The sequence below is a fragment of the Aspergillus eucalypticola genome (assembly GCF_003184535.1).
Source record: "Aspergillus eucalypticola CBS 122712 chromosome Unknown BO83scaffold_18, whole genome shotgun sequence".
Classification (NCBI taxonomy): Eukaryota; Fungi; Ascomycota; class Eurotiomycetes; order Eurotiales; family Aspergillaceae; genus Aspergillus; species Aspergillus eucalypticola.
The window spans coordinates 405,135-422,817 of record NW_020290292.1 but is presented as its reverse complement, the minus strand read 5'-3'; the positions used below and the strand labels follow the sequence as shown (position 1 = coordinate 422,817).

The following is a 17,683-nucleotide window of genomic DNA, read 5'->3' as shown; positions in this document are numbered from 1 at the left end:
GGCTCGGGTTGTGTCGTCATTTGAGCTGTTAGTACTATGCTTGGCAAGATCTGCAACATCTGGGTCCCGATATTTATTATCATTTTACTTAGATGAGCAATACCCTAAACCACACTCAACAGTTTGTTTATAAATTACTTTTGCAGGATTTATTTTTCCAATTCTTGACGAGCACCATTCAGGGGCCATTGATCTTTCCAAAACCAACAGGTGAATTCATGTAAGATCTCCTGACCGCAACTCTTGACCACGACCAACTAACATCATATATTTAGTGCAGACATCCATCAGGGATATTATGCTTTGGCGTTCAAATACTAAAAGCACAACTGCTACGCTCCAGCTAGTACTTTGCTGCTGACCGCTTGAACCTCAACACCCGGCTTACCCGGACACAATCAGTGGGCAGTGCAAGCTTCACGCACCAACATTCTCCGACAAGGATCGATCGATCGCCGTAAAGCATGCCCGATATGGCCCCGCTAAGCTGTTGTCAGAGTAGGCCACCCGCTAAGCCACTCGACTGCGACCGCAACGCGGCATAAGATGAACAATTTAGCAGGATTGTGCTGAAGAGAATGATCCAATTCCCAGTCAGTCATGTTGGGGGCGAAACCTAGTTCCCCCTTAATCAACAAATCGAGGAAATAAAACCAGGTAGGTAACCGTCCCGGTTGACAATTCCTCACACAGAATCTCTACCAGTTCACTGAACCTTTATCATCATGAACCGGTACCTGTCTATCCCCCTGTGCTTGGCGAGCGCTGTTCCTGCGCTAGCGGGTCTGGCGGCCCGCGACCCCATTGCCACCATCTGCACCCAGAACAACATCATCACCACCGACGACTTCATCCTCTACAACAATCTCTGGGGTGAGGACTACGCTACTTCTGGCTCGGAGTGTACCTACCTCGACTATGACAGCGGCAACTCCATCTCGTGGCAGACGTCGTGGACCTGGGCCGGCGGTGATGACTACGTCAAGAGCTATCCCAATGCCGTCTTGAATGTCGGTGCCAAGCAGCTGAGCACGATCACTACGATTCCTTCTACCTGGAAGTGGAGGTGAGCCAATCTCCCCTACCGCCAATTAAGCTACTGTCTAATGATGATTTCCAGCTACACCGGCGACGACCTCGTCGCTGACGTCTCCTACGATGCTTTCCTGGCCACCACGGATTCCACAACGGCCACCCACGAGTATGAAATCATGATCTGGCTCGCCGCCTACGGAGGCATCGAGCCCATTGGAAACTCGGACGGTCCTATCGCCAGTCCCACTATCGGTGGCTACACCTGGGATCTCTACGAGGGACCCAACGACTGGACAGTGTATAGTTTCGTGGCCCGCGAGACTATCACGGACTTCTCGGCGGATCTTATGGAGTTCTTTACTTATCTAGTTGATAATGAGGGGGTCTCGACAAGCTTGTATCTACAGACTTTGGGTGCGGGTACGGAACCGAAGACGGGCTCTGATGCTTGGTTCACGGTTGCGCCGTACACGATTAGCATCAACACTTAGTGGTTGAGGTAGATGGAGAGTTACGGCCGAGTTTTGTTTGGCGGGGGAGAATTGGTGAAGGCCGTAGAGATATAAGTGACCAAGTTGATGGTGCTTCATCACCAGATAGGCATCAATATCGTCGATAATGAACATTGAAAATTCCTGATGGGGCAACAGTAGTCGGAAGTTATACTGCTTGTAATGGTAGAAGTCAGGATGGAGTCTATCGATGCGGATTCCCTGTGGTCTCATGGGATTGCTATCCTGTTGCAATGGTAGCTGTGAATCTACCGCGTAAGTTACCAAAAGAAAATGAAATGAAAAGTTGGAATGGGCGTGCATCATATCATCAGCGGGTGAGCGAGAAAAAAAAAACCAAAAAGAAATGTTGAGCTCCGATAGGGGGAATCGAACCCCCGGCTGCCGTGTGAGAGACGGCGATGTTAGCCACTACACCATATCGGATTACTTGTTAGTTTTTGTCTTTATCTGCCCTGATAAGGCTAAGTTAGGTTGTTGTCACGTGGCTCCCGATCGCATCGTTTCAAATAACTTCCTCGCCTTCCCTCCATAGTAGTGTACTTTATTTACCCACCCCATCGTCATCATATTCAAACTGAGTTTCATATGTATTTGCTTAACACGTTACTATAGTATATGTTTGACCTGAGAACTACAATGATAATTGTTCAAACCCACTGCTTTGTGAAAGCAGTCTTGCTCCTATTGGGGCTTGAAAAATATATTTATTACATCGGGAATAAGGAATTTAATTCCTCAGCATAAACTCACAAGACGGTTTCTATGCTCACAATTGCTATGGATATCTCGAATTCAGATCTACTACGAGAGAAAATATCCCCAACAGGTATGGCCAATCTGTCGCGCCACCATTAGCCAGCGAGTTACAGGGAGTTATTCAGCATTGCACAAAAAGCACCGTTTCTGCAGGCTGGAACAGCAACATATAATCGGGTACTTGAAATATGTTAGTTGAACCATGTATGGTATTTACTTCCTACATACCCAGTTCACAACATCATTAGCAGCGCTCGAGACCGCGTGTGTAGCCTATTTGCGGCCTCTTGCAGCTAAAATTCCCGCAGAGCACCTGAGACGTCAGCCCGAGCAGGATTACGAAGGTCCTAGAGATGAGGTCCGGGAGCTGAGAGCTAACCATCACCGTTCTTCCGCGATTAGATAGTCTTGTTACACAGATGTCAGCCTGATTCTCAGCAACCACCGGCCTATTCTAATCCGGACGGAATCGGATTTGTCGGAGATTGACCCTGGGTCAAGACCAATGGCATATGTTCTTCGTCCTCGTTGAGGGACTTAAGGCGCACGTCGAACTAGTGAACCGGGAATGTACCAGATTTATGTCAAGGAATTGGTCTTCTTTGGTGAACGCATCGGTTCTCGTGCATTAGACATTGGCTAGCAACCAAAACCCCTGGGATTGAATGTTGACTGCAAGTAAAGCATGCACTATAAGCTGGACGACCGAAAGATGTACGACTCAGTTATCAGAATTTCCACAAGTCGATCTGATTGCAAGAGTAGATTGCGTGTTCACCGATCTGATACTGTTGGTCATACCCGACAAGTCATCGCTAAGTAGAACTGTTCGAGTAAAACCATTCGGTATACTATACCGGCATCCCGACCGCCACCATGACACGGAGAAAGGTTAAATGGTGTCGTATGGCATTGAGACAGCAAGCGCATCCATCCTTGACATCGGGATGGCTGGCTGAGCTGCCCGTATGCCGCTGACTCAGCGGTAATCAAGAGTTGACAGACAATGCTGCACCTCCATCCAGCGAATCCATGGCGGTGCTGCGAAGAGGAGTCTCGGATAAGGGCGTAGTAAATTTGTAGCTGCTGCCTTCCGAGGCATGCTGCAGTGACAGGGGCCATCTGCTGACGGAAATTGCAACACCCCTCATATGTCATTGCTATTTGTGTTCACTCAATGGAGCACAGGCATTCGCCTGTTTCCTGGCCTTCCAAATAGGATCACAGGCCTGAAGTTCTAGCTATTACGAGAAGCAACGACACAATCATGCACTTGGAATCACCACAGTCTGATTTTAAATCCATGTCGTCGTTGGCCTACGTCACCTTATCACTACCCCTCCCTTTGGCTCAGTCACTTCTGAGAAACTAGCGCCTGTTATTTGAGTGGACCCTACAACCCCAAAAAAGGATGTGAAGCCATAGGAATCCGGTGATAAATGGGAACCATATATTGGTCTACCAATCGAACCCCAGGCGAAAGCCAAGAAGAAGCTACCGCTTCTGCCACTCAATAAGACAGAGGGTGTGTCAAGTGTAACCTCCCTTGTCAGAGTTATCGAATGTCCTGGCCAATCTGCTGATGGCAAGACTCGGTACGATGGAGTATAATAGTGTAGCCTCATTGACCTTTGTCATGCACATTCTACAAGCTGGAATATTTTCGCTCTTTTGGTGCACACATCGTTGGTGGCTCGGAAGGTGGAAGAATTTCCGGGACAGGGACATCGAAGTTTGACGGAAAAGCGCAACCTAGCTGAAACACTCATGAAGCACAAGAAAGTATGACACTCACCTTACTGACATCGTCCTACTATGCACTAACGGCGATATCCCAGAACCGCGGTGAAGATGCCATGCCAGACTTGGCGTGTACCAGATGCCGAGAGCGCAAGATACGCTGCGGCCGGGAACGGCCTCATTGTCATAACTGCGAGAGAGAGGGCGGTGTGATTTGCCTGTATCGGATTCCTGCAAAACGCGTAAATCACCTCAAGTTATTGTCAGTGAATCTCTCTGGCTAGCAAAGACATCGATCGCTAATCATGCTATAGATGCGGTAGCATTGAACGACTGCAGGATCGATTGACGATAATCGAGTCTCACCTTAGTCGACTCCAAGGTCTTGGCCCCCGGACTCCGGGGTTTGAAGAGGACCACGAATCATCACAATCAAGAACCTTGCTACAGGGTGTATCTGCAACAAGTAGTTGCGTTGATATTGACGATGAAGAGGAGCACAAGGAGGAGGTTTCCGGGATACTTGCCCCTAAACAGTCAGAATATTACTTTGGACGCTCATGCGTTACTGTTCTGTGCAAAAACCTCAAGGTAAGGGTTCAGTCGGTACCCCACGCAACAGGGCCTATATTGCGACCGCTCTGCGAAATGTTGCAGCATTTCTGCAAGATCACAAAAGTATCCGAACCTATCCCATCGTACAGTGACCGGCTCGTCGTTCCACTGCTGCCTAGGCAGCAAGCTACCGCCGCCATAGATCGTTTCCTCCAGAACCTGGACTGCCAGACCGATGTCTTCGTACCGGACAATCTAAGAGCCAACCTCCAGCGCCTGCACTCGCAGCATCAGCCGCAGCCCGATGATGCCGCGTGGGGCATATGCTTCCAGACCATTACCCTGCTGGCCCGGATCACATTCCAAGCTACGCAGGGATTGCTTAAGAACTTTGCGCATTCCTTTGTACCCAGCCGGGCGATAGTGGTTTGCCCCGGTCTGCTAAATACGCCTAAACTCATAAACGTGCAGGCTTTGCTTCTCCTCGTATGGTAGTAGACTTAGGACCTTCTGGTGTGCAGAACTGACATTGAATATGTAGAGTGTTGCGGCACAAGCTTTCGACTATTCTGGATCGGCAGAGTTGATATTCGCCCATGCGTGCACACTGGCGCGAATCTTACGTTTGAATTGCAGCCAAGCTTCAGACCACGGCGACATTGAACAGGTCGAACGAGGCAAGGTACTTCGAGCATTGTACGTCCGTGATAGAAGTTTGTATACGCTTCGTGGGTCAGTGCTTTGGATACCCTGCGACGAATATAGCATCGCTACTCAGTTGTGTGCAACTAGTAATGAGTTAGGGAAGCACTCAACCCGGCTCCATCTGGCCATGGTGCAGGAAGACATACACCGACTGGCTCAAGTCGCCTCGATTTCCGCGAAAGCACATGACAGCCAAGAACTGCTGATGCGCATTGAAAAGCAGCTTGATGAGTATGGTCGAACATTGTATTTATTCCACGGCCAAAACGTTCCGTCAGAATGCTGTGGATCCCATGCTATAGATACGATGGAGTTCTTGGCAACGCGAATCATGGCGTTTCAACATGGACAGGAATCATATCACACGCGACAGATTCAGCACGATGCGCGGTTGAGCTGTTTGCTTTTGCTGATAGCTCACGGGGACCAGAATCCGGCGATTTCATACTGCTTCAACGCTTTATTAACGGGTGAAAAAACCACACCAAATAGCAACCACCAGTCTCATTGTTTCCCTAAAGTGTCATTCACGAAGGTGTTAGACGCGTTCTCTGTTCCCGCCTTTTTCATTCTATTACAAGATCTTCTCATGTCGTGCCCGCGTGAAACTCCAGCTGGCATGATATCCGACTTGGATTTGCTGCGGCGGGTGTCAGCTTGCTATACCGATCATGCTAGTCAAATGCCGGCAAATACCTACCACCAAAAGATAGCATGGGTATTTTCACAATTGTTGTCCTTGGTTCGCGTTGTTGTGGACGCACGTTTGGGCTGTCATTTTATTGATTCACCTCGGACCCCTGCTCACAATGACCTCCCCAGTCCCCCATACTGGCCGGTGGCTCAGCAATCAACCGCCCCTTTGAATTGGGAGAATTGGCTCAGCGGTGCATCATCGCTGGCACTGCCTTCCCTTGGACCTGCGACACCGCTCGGGACATGGAACGCTGGAACCCCGGCCCTGGACGGCGAAGGGTTGATGACGTGGCCAACAGCCAGCGGGAGGCCGCCTCTGGCACTGACAAATTCACATTATGAGCATGTAGGTGGTGCTGAAGATAGGGATGCACTGTAAGGTGATGCCTGTAGATTGTGCTTGCCGCTTGTCCTCGGAGCGGAGGTACTTCCAGGCGCTTGTCTGAGGCTGGTGGGCGATGACGATTTGCAGTGACAGCTCAGCATAACTGACATGGCTAGGCATCGTCTACGCATATATAGATTCGGCTAGACTGCAATCATAACTCTGTTTCCCCTGATGGAGGATAGCTGACTAAAATGATTAACTGTGTGCCAGTACGTAGCACAATATGATGTCTTTCAAAAGCCGACTAAGTGGAAATCGGTAAATCGTGTGCGACAAACCACTCGTCAGAATTGAATGCTCACCAAGATCAGTTGGCACTTGGCACTTGGCCCTATTAATTATCCTGAATTCCTCTCAACCTTCCTTCTTCCATCATAGGGAATCTTGTGGTGTCTGTTACACTGTGTCTCCGGGGTCCGGGGCACACCTCGGTACCCGAAATCCGGCGAACCCTGACTGTGTTTTCCATAAGTTATGGGGAGGCAATGCATCGGCGGCAGAGCCACTCATTACCCCATCGTTAAGGATATCTATATAGAGGGATAGAAGTACTAGTAGAATAGTCTATAAGACCGTGAAAGCCTCAGAACCTTGCCGAATGTCACAGCGTATCGATTATTGCTGACATTCTATTTCTCCCAGCATTAGCATAGTTCAAGAGGATTAGGGGACTCCTCTGCCCTTAATACACAGTCATAAGTTTCAGCTCACTTGGCCATGTTTTAATTCGAGATCCGAGCAGAATACGCGCACAATTTAGAACTCCATCTACAGAATTCACCACCGTCATGTCTCAACCTCACCCCTTCTCCGGCCACTGGCAACCCAATCCTCACCTCCAGCACCTCTACTACGGCCCCGACTGCGTCTCCCAACACCTCCTCGATACCCTCCCAAAATCTACATCCAAAGCCATCATCATCACCGGCACGACGCTAGCTACCCGATCTCCACTCGTTCAGCGCCTCCAAACCCTCTTATCCATCCACCACGCAGCCACCATCTCCTCCATAGCCCAACACACTCCCTCCCACGTCATAGACGATACCATCAACATTATATTAACCCTCCACGCTGAAGATCCCACAATCGACACCCTCATATCCCTAGGCGGCGGCTCCCCCATCGACGCCGCTAAAATCCTTGCCCTCAAATTCTACCAAGCCACCAATATAACCCTAACCCACCTCGCCATCCCCACGACCCTCAGCGCCGCTGAAACCACCCCCGCCGGAAGCACCACGCAACCCGATGGAACTAAAACCGGCATTCGAGATGCCAAAATGGCATTACATGCTATTTTCTACGACCCGGTGTATACAAAGTACACCCCGTTGGGTCTCTGGCTCAGCACGGGAATCAGAGCCCTAGATCATGCCGTCGAGGCGATGTATCATCCCAGTGCCAGTGAAGTGCCGTGGAAGATCCTTGCTATATACGCAGTGAGGGAGTTTTTCGAGTGCTTGCCCAAGGCGAAGAAAGACGGTGATATGAGCGACGACGCCACAACTGTTAGGCTAATGCTAGCTTCATTTGCTAGTTCGGGACTTAAAGGTGAGGATCTGGGCGCTGGGATGGGATTATCACATTCGCTGGGATATGCGCTGGGGAGTCCGTATGGGATTCCGCATGGGATCACGAGTTGTGTTACGCTTGGGAAAGTGGTCGGATTTATGGTGGGTGAGGGGAAGGGGAGGGAGATTGCAAGGTTGGTGGATGCGGTAGGGGGCGTGAGGACGGGTGATGATGAGGTCGACGCAAGGGTTGTCGGGGAGAGGATTGTGGCGTTGGTCGAGACTTTGGGTTTGGGGGTTAGGTCCTTGGAGGAGTTGGGTGTGGGTAGGGATGAGGTTCCGCTTATTGTGAGGAGGGCGTTGAGGGGAGTCGATAAGGGGGAGTTTTATGACAGGGTTGAGGGGTTGGTTGGGTCGTTCTTTTGATGTAGGGATTCGAGGGGGAGGTGAGATGTTAGTATTTCCGCTTTGAGGGTCTAGGGAGATGGTGTCACTTGGGAGAATTAATCGAACGACTGAGTTTTGCCTTTATTGTAATATTGATATTGTGTTCATGGCAGCTATGGGGTAGCTGTGTGCTGACAGATGTAATTTGCTCGGATTCCGGACGCCGCATCGGAATGTACTCGCTCGTATACACAGTAGGATCATTTATAACGACAACCACCCCTCCTTGGCATCGACCAGGATCAAGTGCTTCCTGAAAGCTAATTTAGCAGCCGGAAAAATGTCTTCAACTATTCGAGAACTAGCTAGTCAGATCCTCGCACTCTGCACCCAGCTTGAACAAACGTGCAATGAAGCTGATATTGCCCCTCCGTCACTCTCCGCAGACACCAGAAGTTCCTTCTGGTCTAATTCTGAGATAGAAGCTACACGATCTATAGCTATCGGTTTGCTAGAGGAACTAACCGTGCTCATCCAGGGTCCACAAGAGTTCCTACATGAGTTCGTCGCCTCGCACTGGGACCACGGGGCGCTATATGCATTCCTCCACTCGCAGACCCTCGAGTATATAGCGAGTTCGGGGCGCGCTTCTATTGAAGATCTCGAATCTCAATCTGGTATCCCAGCAGACAAGCTTGTTCGGATCCTTGGGCTACTTCGGTGTCGGCACATCGTTGATGAGCCCGAAAAAGGTGTCTATACGTTGACTGCGGTATCGGAAGAACTGTTCAGAGACAGGGATTCAAGGGCGTGTTTGGAGTTCCAGTACGTATTACCTGCGAGCTAGAAGGCGTGAGTGCTTATGAAATAGATTATTCGAGACGCGTATTGCGAGTGCGCATTTGGCGGATGCTTTGGCGCGGAAGCCGAATGGGTATGCCGATGGGGTGTCGGCGTTTAAAAAGGGGTGGGTTAGACCCATCGAATTGTGTGATCGATTTGTGCTGATATGATAGATTCGGCATGGAAATGTATGACTGGCACGCTTGCCATCCTGACAAGGGAGAACGATTCCGTCGTGCTATGAGGGGTGTTTCGCGTGGTTAGTACCTTAGTCTGTCCCTGTATAAGGATATACTGAACAAATGGATATGCTAGCCCTTGATCCTGCGGATTCCCTAATCGAGGGCTATATCCAACAGCACACGCCCACCAACAAGACCAAAATCGTCGAGATCGGAGGCCGCTATGGCTTCGCCTCTGTCTCCCTCGTACAGAAACACCCAGAACTCTCATTCGAAGTCCGCTCCGACTCTCAAGACTTCCTCGACCGCGGCAGCGCACAAGTCCCATCTTCTTGTCTGGAACGCATATCCTTCAAGCATTGCCAGTCAGTTTTCGAATCACCCCCCACGTGCGATACACATACGGTATGGCTATACGTTATTAGGAATTTGTTGTGGAATTGGTCTGATACAGATGTTGTGAGATTGATGAGAGCTATCAAACAAGGAATGGGCGCATCTACCCGTATCTTGGTTACGGATGGTGTGTCTCCCGTGTCAGGGCAGTTCCCACTACATGAGGAGATTGCGTATCGACGGAGGGATATTACGACTATGAGTATGCATAACGTGAAGCAGAGGACGCATGAGGAGTGGGTAGGGGTGTTCAAGCAAGCTACCCCGAGTGTACGGGTGGAGTCTACACTTGGGAGAAGTTCGCATGTCTATAAGGGGCTGTGGGAGATTAGCTTTGTCGATGAATGATGATGATGATGATGGTGATGAAATTAGCATATATGATAGGAAAAAAGTCTACATTGGGTGGTAAATTGGCATTAGGATCGTGTAGGTCACAAGGAGGAACACATAGCACATACTATGGATGGGCTCACTCTTAATTTCACAGTTCTCTACTCAGCTGTCAAACAAGGCACAGCTTGTAACAGCTGGTACAGCGAGGCTATTTCTCTTTCCCAACTGATCACCCCGACACGGCCTGATGGCCAAAAGCCGCTTCGCACACACTCAAGGTTGATACTGGGAAGACCACTCCTAGGCCACCACTTGCGCAAGCGCAGCATCCGCCAATACTTATGCCGATAACCACCGACAGCAACGTACAAATAACAATCTGATCCGTTGTTTTGCAAAACGATGTTTCACAACCAGCCGGAAAGCAAACCATGTCAGCTCCCGAACTATCATGGAAACCCAGCGCCAAGCCAGTGTACTCTTCGTCGGGTTCCGACCTACTCAACTGAGCGATTATATACCTCCTACTACCAATGCTACTTCCCGTAGAGATAACCTAGCTAGCTTCCCTGTAACAACCAAGATCATGGACCACGTCGACTTATCCTACACAAAGAATCTGTCCATCCATCACTACCAGCCGGAAAGGACGCCATGGCGTCGACTGGGACAATGTACTGCCGCTTTCCTGCATACTTCCTTACCTGTGCTCAGATGTCACACTAACGAGGAAAGACCTCTACCGCGTTATGGAAGACGGGACGCACACTCAATATCGTCTCACTGCAATCGAAAGTCTCCTTCCGCCCCACAGCGAGGGTCCCGTGTTCCATTTCCATGAGATGCATGATGAGGGGTTTTATGTTACGGTGATTATCTCTCTACCATGATATTTCCCCTTTCTTAGAAAGGAGGTCTGCTGATAATGAACGGCATGCAGAAAGGGACTGTTCGCTTCCACAGCCCCGGCCGTGCCGACGTTGATGCCAAAGCCGGCGACCTGATCATCGTCCCTATTCGTCTGCCTCATCGATTCAGTAACCCTTTCGACGAAGAAGCTGTCTTTATGAACACAGCTACACCGGGATTCTTCGTGAGGTACTTCGAGTACCTTGAATACTTGATTGGCGAGGGGACGGTGCTTACGCCGGAAATCAACAAGGCCGCGTTGAGAAGGTTTGCGACTGTGCCGGTAAGTAAGGAGGAGGTGGAAAGGTTGGAGATAGAGGGGATGAGGAATGAGAGTGTAGCTGTGGCTGAGACTGAGACTGAGGGGGAGAAGTTCGTGAATTTCTTAGCCGAGGAGAAAAAAGGGTGAATAGCAATAGTATTGATAGGTTTGCGTAGAGAAGTCATCACGGGTGGCCTAAGCGTACGCACATGTTGTTATCAAGGGATGGAATGCAGACCGTTTAGCAGACCCGGCATGTAAATTAGCGTTTAAGTTATCGAACATTAGCGTTGGAATTCCACTAACGATAATTTGTGGTTGGCGTGAGCTGTGAGGCAAGGGATTTAAGTGGCATTAGCAGCTGCAGAGAGAAATACTGGACCAAACGTTTCCATCTTATCTCATCTTCACCCCCGGGGCTTCATCTGCGATATGATTTTTGTCTCACACATCATCGTTGGCCAGCCCTCGGTACCAATCTCACTAGCAACGGCGGTCTCACCCAGAACCCAAAGACCTTCTGTCCATCAGCCCAACCCTTTCCTGTTCCAACCAGCTCCATATCAAATAGAAACAGCAGTTTCGCCGCGATTAGTCGCATTTCTGCCCACGCTAGGTTCTTACCAAGGCAGTTTCTTGGCCCAAAAGAAAAAGGTTGACAGCTTTTCGGGCGATCAATGGAAAAAGGCTCCTTCTCCTGACAATGTGGTAACCACCGCTCAGGTAGGAACTCCTGTGGACGGTAGAAGTTGCGTGGGTCGTGGTAGCATGCAAAGTGATTGACTCCCACTGTCACTCCAGCGGGTACAAATTTACCGTCAATAACTGCGCCGTTGGCTGGGACCACTCTGGGTAGAGTCACAGCTACAGGAGGGTAGATACGCAGCGTCTCCTGCAAAACGGCGTTTAGATATGGCAGCTGGGTAACAGAAGAGATATCTATCTGCTCGTACTTCTCGAACGCGCCACGGATCTCAGCAATGAGTCGGTCGTACACACTCATATGCGATAGAATGTAGTATGTGAACGCGCTTAATGCTGTCGCCGACGACTCTGACCCAGCTATGCTGAAGGAAAAAGCATTGACATTCATCTCTGCCCGTGACATCCCTTTTTCCGTCTCCATCGTAGCGAGGATGTAGTGCAGAAAGTCCTTGCGGTCGGTGTTTCGAGCTACGCGACGATTGACAGTTTCAATAACCCGCTGCATGTTCTGTGCCCGTGCACCCGCAATGGACTTGGGCATGAATAGCTGTCGAAAAGGCAGTAGATTGTAGTACGCGAACATTTGGATGAAAGTCAGTTCTTTGGAGATCGCACGGATAGATCTTACGAAGGTGTCGTATTCCGCAGTGTTCAGACAATGGAACCTTTCGCCGAAGGAAAGGTCTCGAATGAGATCATATGCTATTAATTTAAGTATAGCTGTATTTAGTCCTGACAGCGGCCAACATACCAATGAAAGTGAACCAGTCTACCATGTTCTGCGGGCCATCGTTTGCTCGAGCGGCTAGTTGTCTCATGAGCTGGTCTACATAACCCTGGATGATGCCTTCTTGCTCACGTAATGCTTTTTCTGAAAAAGCATGCGATAGAAGCCGTCGCTGTCTCGTATGTGTTTGTCTATCTGCCGTCAGGATATCTGTTCTTTGTCAGTTTCGACCGAGGCAGTCCTTAAACCGGAAGTATACTTTGTACGCCAGTTGGCGTTCGCAGCGAAAAGACGGGATCTTTGCCCATCTCATCCGATCGCGGTCCATAGATAGCTCTCCATGCTTCCTCCGAGTTATAGGATAGTTCGTTCGGAGCTACTCTTACGGTGTGACCGTATCGTAGATGCAATTCGAGCAGCTTGTGGTTTAGTCGGCCTTGAGCCTGGTACCAGCACCATGGTAGCCGCGTGGCAGCCCATAGCCAGGGGCCCGGATACCGTCTTAGTGGATGCAAAAACACATTGTAGCATACGTAGAGAATGATGCATGCGAGCAGCTGTTGACGTTAGTACAAGCCGCCTCGAGCTCGAAGACTTACCGATGTAAGGGCAGCTGCACTAAGACCAAACATAGGACATAAACTGACAACCTGAATCAATGCCATTCTGCTGAATGTTTGGAAACATGGTGTTAGTGTATTGAGGGCTAGAAAGACATGTGTATCGGCGAGATTCTGAAACAGCCCAATTGAGTAACTCGTGGAGTTCGTCTCCTCCTCTTCCAGCAAAAGCAAGTCCCGAAGTGGATGTAGTCAGCTGTGCAATCGGACCTCGAGACTCTGTGAGACCTGATAACTAGTCAGCATTGCATTTTAAACTGCCATCAGGCCATGGAATGCGAGTGGGGCGTTAATCAGAGTATGAGTATAGGCGCAAGGGGGTGACGCCTCCAAAGATCTAGACTGTTACTAGATCGGACGTACAAAAAACCAGGCAAATACAGGAGGGACTACTTCACGAACACCACTAGCTAATCAAGCCAACTTAACGGCAATTTACCTCATGTGATGTTACTACAATATTGCTCTCTGAAACAAGTCATAAGGACAAGTGATATGTTTGACTGACGAATAGAATGTCCATTTCAGAGAAACTTTATCTTATCCCAAATTCGAAGCCAAAAGTATATCTAGATAACTGGAAAAGAAAACACCCAGTCATCGGTCATCTCGTAACAAGGGACAATGCCGCGTCAGTATGCAGTTTGTCGGCTTGCTGAAGTATGGATGGACATGGCCTCCGTCGTACAGTAACCCTGGCTGGTATATCGCCAGCAAGTTCCCGTATACAGCAAATGTTGTTACTTTCGATGCACAAGCAGAAAGCATGGACTATGGCATGTGGCTGAATCAGGTGATAAAACCCAAACTTAGATGAGATACAATAATAAACCCTTGCCTGGTGGTACTCCTATACCACCCCGCTCCTTCCCCTCTGCCACATTCATCACTGAACCATCCTACCACTGCACACAGACTCACATCCAACATGACCGTCCCCAGCTCAGAGGACACACACGTCCTTATCATCGGCGCAGGTATCACAGGCCTTATCCTCGCACAATCTCTCAAGAAGGTAGACTTGACCCCCACGCCGCCATGATTTCGCCAAATACCCCTCCCTGGGTAACAGTAACCGTCTAACGTGCCGCAGGCCGGCATCCGCTACTCCATCTTCGAAAAGGAAGTGTCCATGAACTATCGCAGCAATGAATGGACGATGGCTATTCACTGGTCTCTCGACCGTCTGCGCGACCTTCTCCCCGCCGACCGTTTTGCGCACATGGAATCCGTCTCGTGCAACCCAGACGTTGCCCTGAACGCGGGCGGAAACTATCCCATCATCCACGGAGAAACTGGCCACTTGATTGCCGGTGTGCCGTATGCCAAAGGACTGCGGGTTCCGCGCAGTAAGATGCGGGATCTGTGTAGCAAGGGGATTGACGTCCAGTATGGAAAGAATCTGATCGATGTGGCGTTCACTGAAAGCCATAAAGGAGTAGTTGCATTGTTTGATGATGGTTCCATGGTTGCTGGAACTATCCTCATCGGTGCGGATGGGCCTCGCTCGAAGGTCCGTGAGTTTGCCATGGGTTCGGCCGAAAAGGCGGCTGTTAGCCGCTTTCCTATTTTTCATACTAACATGACCGTTACCTACAACGATGCCGAGAAAGCTAGATATGTGAGGCAGCGTTTTCCGACGAGTTATCTGGCTTTGAGTGATAGGTCGTATCATGCATTCCAATCTAGTAGGTATCCATATCTTGTTTCGTCACTTTGGGTGGGTTACTGATTGTGTAGTCTCGAGCATGCCTGATGGTCCCGACCACCCTGAATCTTGGATATTTCATTTGGCTATGGCCTGGTTCATGGACCACGGTCAACCTGCAACTTACCGCGAAAGATTGGACATGATCCGCGAGAAAGCCCAGAGTCTCGCTGAGCCAGCTCGGTCCTCGTTTACTTGGATCCCAGATGATACGCAGGTCCATAAAGCTGATATCAGCTACTGGGTTACTCAGCCTTGGGATAATCGACAGGGAAGATTGACGTTGGTTGGGGATGCGGCGCATCCGATGCCGCCGTGTAAGTTAACCCTACAGTAACTGAACATAGTGATGTACTAATGATGGTATGATTCGGATAATTAGACAGAGGACAGGGTCTCAATCACTGCATATGTGATACATCTCATCTTTTGGCTGGCATTCAGAAGGTAGTGGCTGGGACTGCTACTCTGCAGGAGGCAATCACTGCGTACGAAGCAGAGATGATTCCCCGCGGCCACGAAGAAGTCAAGTGCTCAGTAGAAAACGGGTATATGCTGCATGATTGGGAACAAGTCCGTGAAAGTCCTGTTTTCCGACAAGGTTTCCGGCCTATGAGTGGGCATGATCGTGGGTCTGTCGATGGACATGAGAAGATGCAACCAAAGGATATTGTAGCTAATTGAGTGTGGTAAGCGATGCACATGCATCTGTTGTGCGAGTTATATTTATCAGTACTACGATTGATAATGAGGCTGTTTACGTCGTGCTGCAAAATCCTGGCTTGCTATTGGGGCACTATTGGATCTAGTACGACACAATGGCGCAGTCGTTACATTTTATATCATGCAATTGCGGAGTACCACACTGAGCTGACATTACTAAGCACACTACAAACTTATCAGACATACAGTAGACTTTCTGAATCAAACCCCATTGCAGGTGTGAGCATCCGAAAGTAAGCGTTAGTCGACTGCCTCCATGTACATGACCTGCTTAGGGCCAAAATCCAGTCGCCCAGGACATGTTTGCACTGTTATCTAACCGACTTGGTCACTTTAAAAAAGCAATATATGATAGCCATGGTATTACGCCTCCGATGGTAACATTCGACAACAAAAAGACGGGGATATATCAGCACAGCCACGTGCGCCATTCCCAGATATGGGAACCTGGGCACCCACAGGGCATGTGTCGTGATACCCGAGCTAGCCCGTAAGGCTGACAGCCTTTCTATGGGAAGACATCCATTAGCCTGGTGCTGTTAAAACTAATTGACAGGGATTGTTCTGGTCAATCTCAGTGGCGGCAAGAAGTCTGACAGATCTGTACGAGATCCGATCATCTGACGGAGATTCCGACATCATGGCATCTGTATTCCCCGAACTGTGTATTCCGCATCGGAGTCACTAAGCGTTCCGGACACCGAATTTTAACTTCTCCAGCTCCACATGTCGTGTATTGTGCTCCGCGGAAGCATGTGGAATTGCCTCGGAGACCGAATTTTATCTTCCGACTCTTGGTGGAATGCCCTTAAGCTGGAGATGCTCACGTTTGCTGAAATGTAACTCCAACGCTTTGTGCCATTCCTCCTACCGCAATTCATCGATACTGTGTTTAATGATGGCCTCTGAACTCCTCTACGCTTTGACAATTTACGGCTACCGCAAGCCAGGTATGCCTGAAGATGAGTATCATCGTTATCTAAGTGATCATCATGCTGTTTTGGTGAGAAACCATCTCGTGAAGATGGGTATTGTCAGATACACTCTGGTAGGTTGGCTAAGAAACTATGAGTGCGAGAAGCTGCTGACGCTGCTAGACGCACAACACGTCCGAGACAAAAGAAATGATGAAGCATATCTTTGGAAACCTTCCAGAGGGCCATACCTCTGATTGCGACTGCTTGGCCCAGATTATCTTTCGTGATGTGGAGGATTATGTCCGCGCTCGGAATGACCCCTACTACAAGGAAGTCATTTTTCCCGATCATGAGAATTTTGCCGACTCTAACAGAACTCAGTTTGTGACTGGCTGGGTGGAGTGCCATATTGTTGATGGGAAGATAGTCTAGAGGCATCTCATGAAGAGTAATAGTGGCGAATGGTCAAGCAAAGTGCTACAGCCAGTATTTAAAATCGGGCAGCTGGAGTCCTCTCATGTAGACTGTGGTTGGCTGTAGACTAGATGGGATATCAAGTATTTTTTGATTTTCTTCTTGGACTCCTACCACTTATAGTGGTAGTATCGTAGTCTGCCCAAGAAAGTATGATATCGTGATCTTCGTGCTTGTCCCTACATCATATGTTGCATGTGGCGACTGATCAAATAAGTGTGACAATGCAGCTATGGAACATGTTTATTGCATGATTCTCCATCTGTACAACACTTGTACATCGGTATTATCCAACCTCTCTAAGTGTAGCCATGGCATAACGGGAATGCGCGCTAGGTTCGCTTTTCTCCAGAACTCTCCGAGAATCGACCCGTATCTGCGGCGTCAGCGACGCCCCTCAAGTAAAGGTCGTGGGCCAAGACCGAGTTGAAAGTACATGTTCGGACATCATTCGATTGTTAGTTGGCACTAACTGCCAGGGTATAGACTATTCTAGCCCACTATTATTTAGCGTGTCAGCAGTACTCGGGAATAAACCCCTGTCGCCTCGTGTTATGCTAGGATACCAACTCCCTAATTCCAAGTGAACA

At 49.3% G+C, this 17,683-nt stretch overlaps 8 protein-coding genes and 1 non-coding gene across 9 annotated transcripts; 7 read left to right on the top strand and 2 right to left on the bottom strand.

Moving 5' to 3' along the window:
* Positions 1 to 725: 725 nt before the first annotated feature.
* BO83DRAFT_316600 (xyloglucan-specific endo-beta-1,4-glucanase A) lies at positions 726 to 1,526 on the top strand (the record flags this gene model as incomplete). Its single annotated transcript, XM_025527666.1, has 2 exons — positions 726 to 1,066; positions 1,121 to 1,526. The coding sequence occupies 2 exons, from the start codon at positions 726 to 728 to the stop codon at positions 1,524 to 1,526; spliced, it is 747 nt and encodes a 248-aa protein (XP_025386447.1).
* Positions 1,527 to 1,901: 375 nt separating this feature from the next.
* On the bottom strand, positions 1,902 to 1,973 carry BO83DRAFT_t183. The gene has a single exon. It is a non-coding gene; the product is annotated as a tRNA-Glu (tRNA).
* Positions 1,974 to 4,162: 2,189 nt separating this feature from the next.
* BO83DRAFT_316746 (Zn(II)2Cys6 transcription factor) lies at positions 4,163 to 6,381 on the top strand (the record flags this gene model as incomplete). The annotated part of the gene is made up of 3 exons (XM_025527677.1): positions 4,163 to 4,308; positions 4,361 to 5,087; positions 5,143 to 6,381. 3 exons carry the CDS (start codon positions 4,163 to 4,165, stop codon positions 6,379 to 6,381), a joined length of 2,112 nt encoding a protein of 703 aa, XP_025386446.1.
* Positions 6,382 to 7,178: 797 nt separating this feature from the next.
* BO83DRAFT_448394 (iron-containing alcohol dehydrogenase) lies at positions 7,179 to 8,330 on the top strand (the record flags this gene model as incomplete). The annotated part of the gene is made up of 1 exon (XM_025536681.1): positions 7,179 to 8,330. The coding sequence occupies one exon, from the start codon at positions 7,179 to 7,181 to the stop codon at positions 8,328 to 8,330; it is 1,152 nt and encodes a 383-aa protein (XP_025386445.1).
* A 301-nt stretch (positions 8,331 to 8,631) lies between these two features.
* BO83DRAFT_448393 (O-methyltransferase) lies at positions 8,632 to 10,060 on the top strand (the record flags this gene model as incomplete). The annotated part of the gene is made up of 4 exons (XM_025536680.1): positions 8,632 to 9,116; positions 9,163 to 9,225; positions 9,308 to 9,393; positions 9,450 to 10,060. 4 exons carry the CDS (start codon positions 8,632 to 8,634, stop codon positions 10,058 to 10,060), a joined length of 1,245 nt encoding a protein of 414 aa, XP_025386444.1.
* Positions 10,061 to 10,634: 574 nt separating this feature from the next.
* Positions 10,635 to 11,366, top strand: BO83DRAFT_316454 (cupin domain-containing protein; the record flags this gene model as incomplete). The annotated part of the gene is made up of 3 exons (XM_025527662.1): positions 10,635 to 10,722; positions 10,784 to 10,917; positions 10,989 to 11,366. 3 exons carry the CDS (start codon positions 10,635 to 10,637, stop codon positions 11,364 to 11,366), a joined length of 600 nt encoding a protein of 199 aa, XP_025386443.1.
* A 304-nt stretch (positions 11,367 to 11,670) lies between these two features.
* On the bottom strand, positions 11,671 to 13,361 carry BO83DRAFT_448391 (cytochrome P450; the record flags this gene model as incomplete). The annotated part of the gene is made up of 4 exons (XM_025536679.1): positions 11,671 to 12,626; positions 12,676 to 12,861; positions 12,911 to 13,208; positions 13,251 to 13,361. Coding segments are annotated over 4 exons (1,551 nt in total), but the record flags the coding sequence as incomplete, so codon positions are not given.
* An 808-nt stretch (positions 13,362 to 14,169) lies between these two features.
* BO83DRAFT_364275 (FAD-dependent oxidoreductase) lies at positions 14,170 to 15,759 on the top strand. The gene is made up of 4 exons (XM_025529609.1): positions 14,170 to 14,286; positions 14,365 to 14,959; positions 15,012 to 15,296; positions 15,362 to 15,759. The coding sequence occupies exons 1-4, from the start codon at positions 14,200 to 14,202 to the stop codon at positions 15,661 to 15,663; spliced, it is 1,269 nt and encodes a 422-aa protein (XP_025386441.1). The 5' UTR covers positions 14,170 to 14,199; the 3' UTR covers positions 15,664 to 15,759.
* An 841-nt stretch (positions 15,760 to 16,600) lies between these two features.
* Positions 16,601 to 17,120, top strand: tpcK (decarboxylase tpcK; the record flags this gene model as incomplete). Its single annotated transcript, XM_025536678.1, has 2 exons — positions 16,601 to 16,750; positions 16,800 to 17,120. 2 exons carry the CDS (start codon positions 16,601 to 16,603, stop codon positions 17,049 to 17,051), a joined length of 402 nt encoding a protein of 133 aa, XP_025386440.1. The 3' UTR covers positions 17,052 to 17,120.
* Positions 17,121 to 17,683: the final 563 nt, after the last annotated feature.

Bases quoted from the DNA above. Each gene is read 5' to 3' on its own strand.
- BO83DRAFT_364275 (XM_025529609.1), top strand. From the start codon at position 14,200: ATGACCGTCCCCAGCTCAGAGGACACACACGTCCTTATCATCGGCGCA. The intron at 14,287-14,364 runs GTAGACTTGACC...AACGTGCCGCAG, and splicing joins TCGCACAATCTCTCAAGAAG to GCCGGCATCCGCTACTCCAT. The intron at 14,960-15,011 runs GTAGGTATCCAT...CTGATTGTGTAG, and splicing joins GTATCATGCATTCCAATCTA to TCTCGAGCATGCCTGATGGT.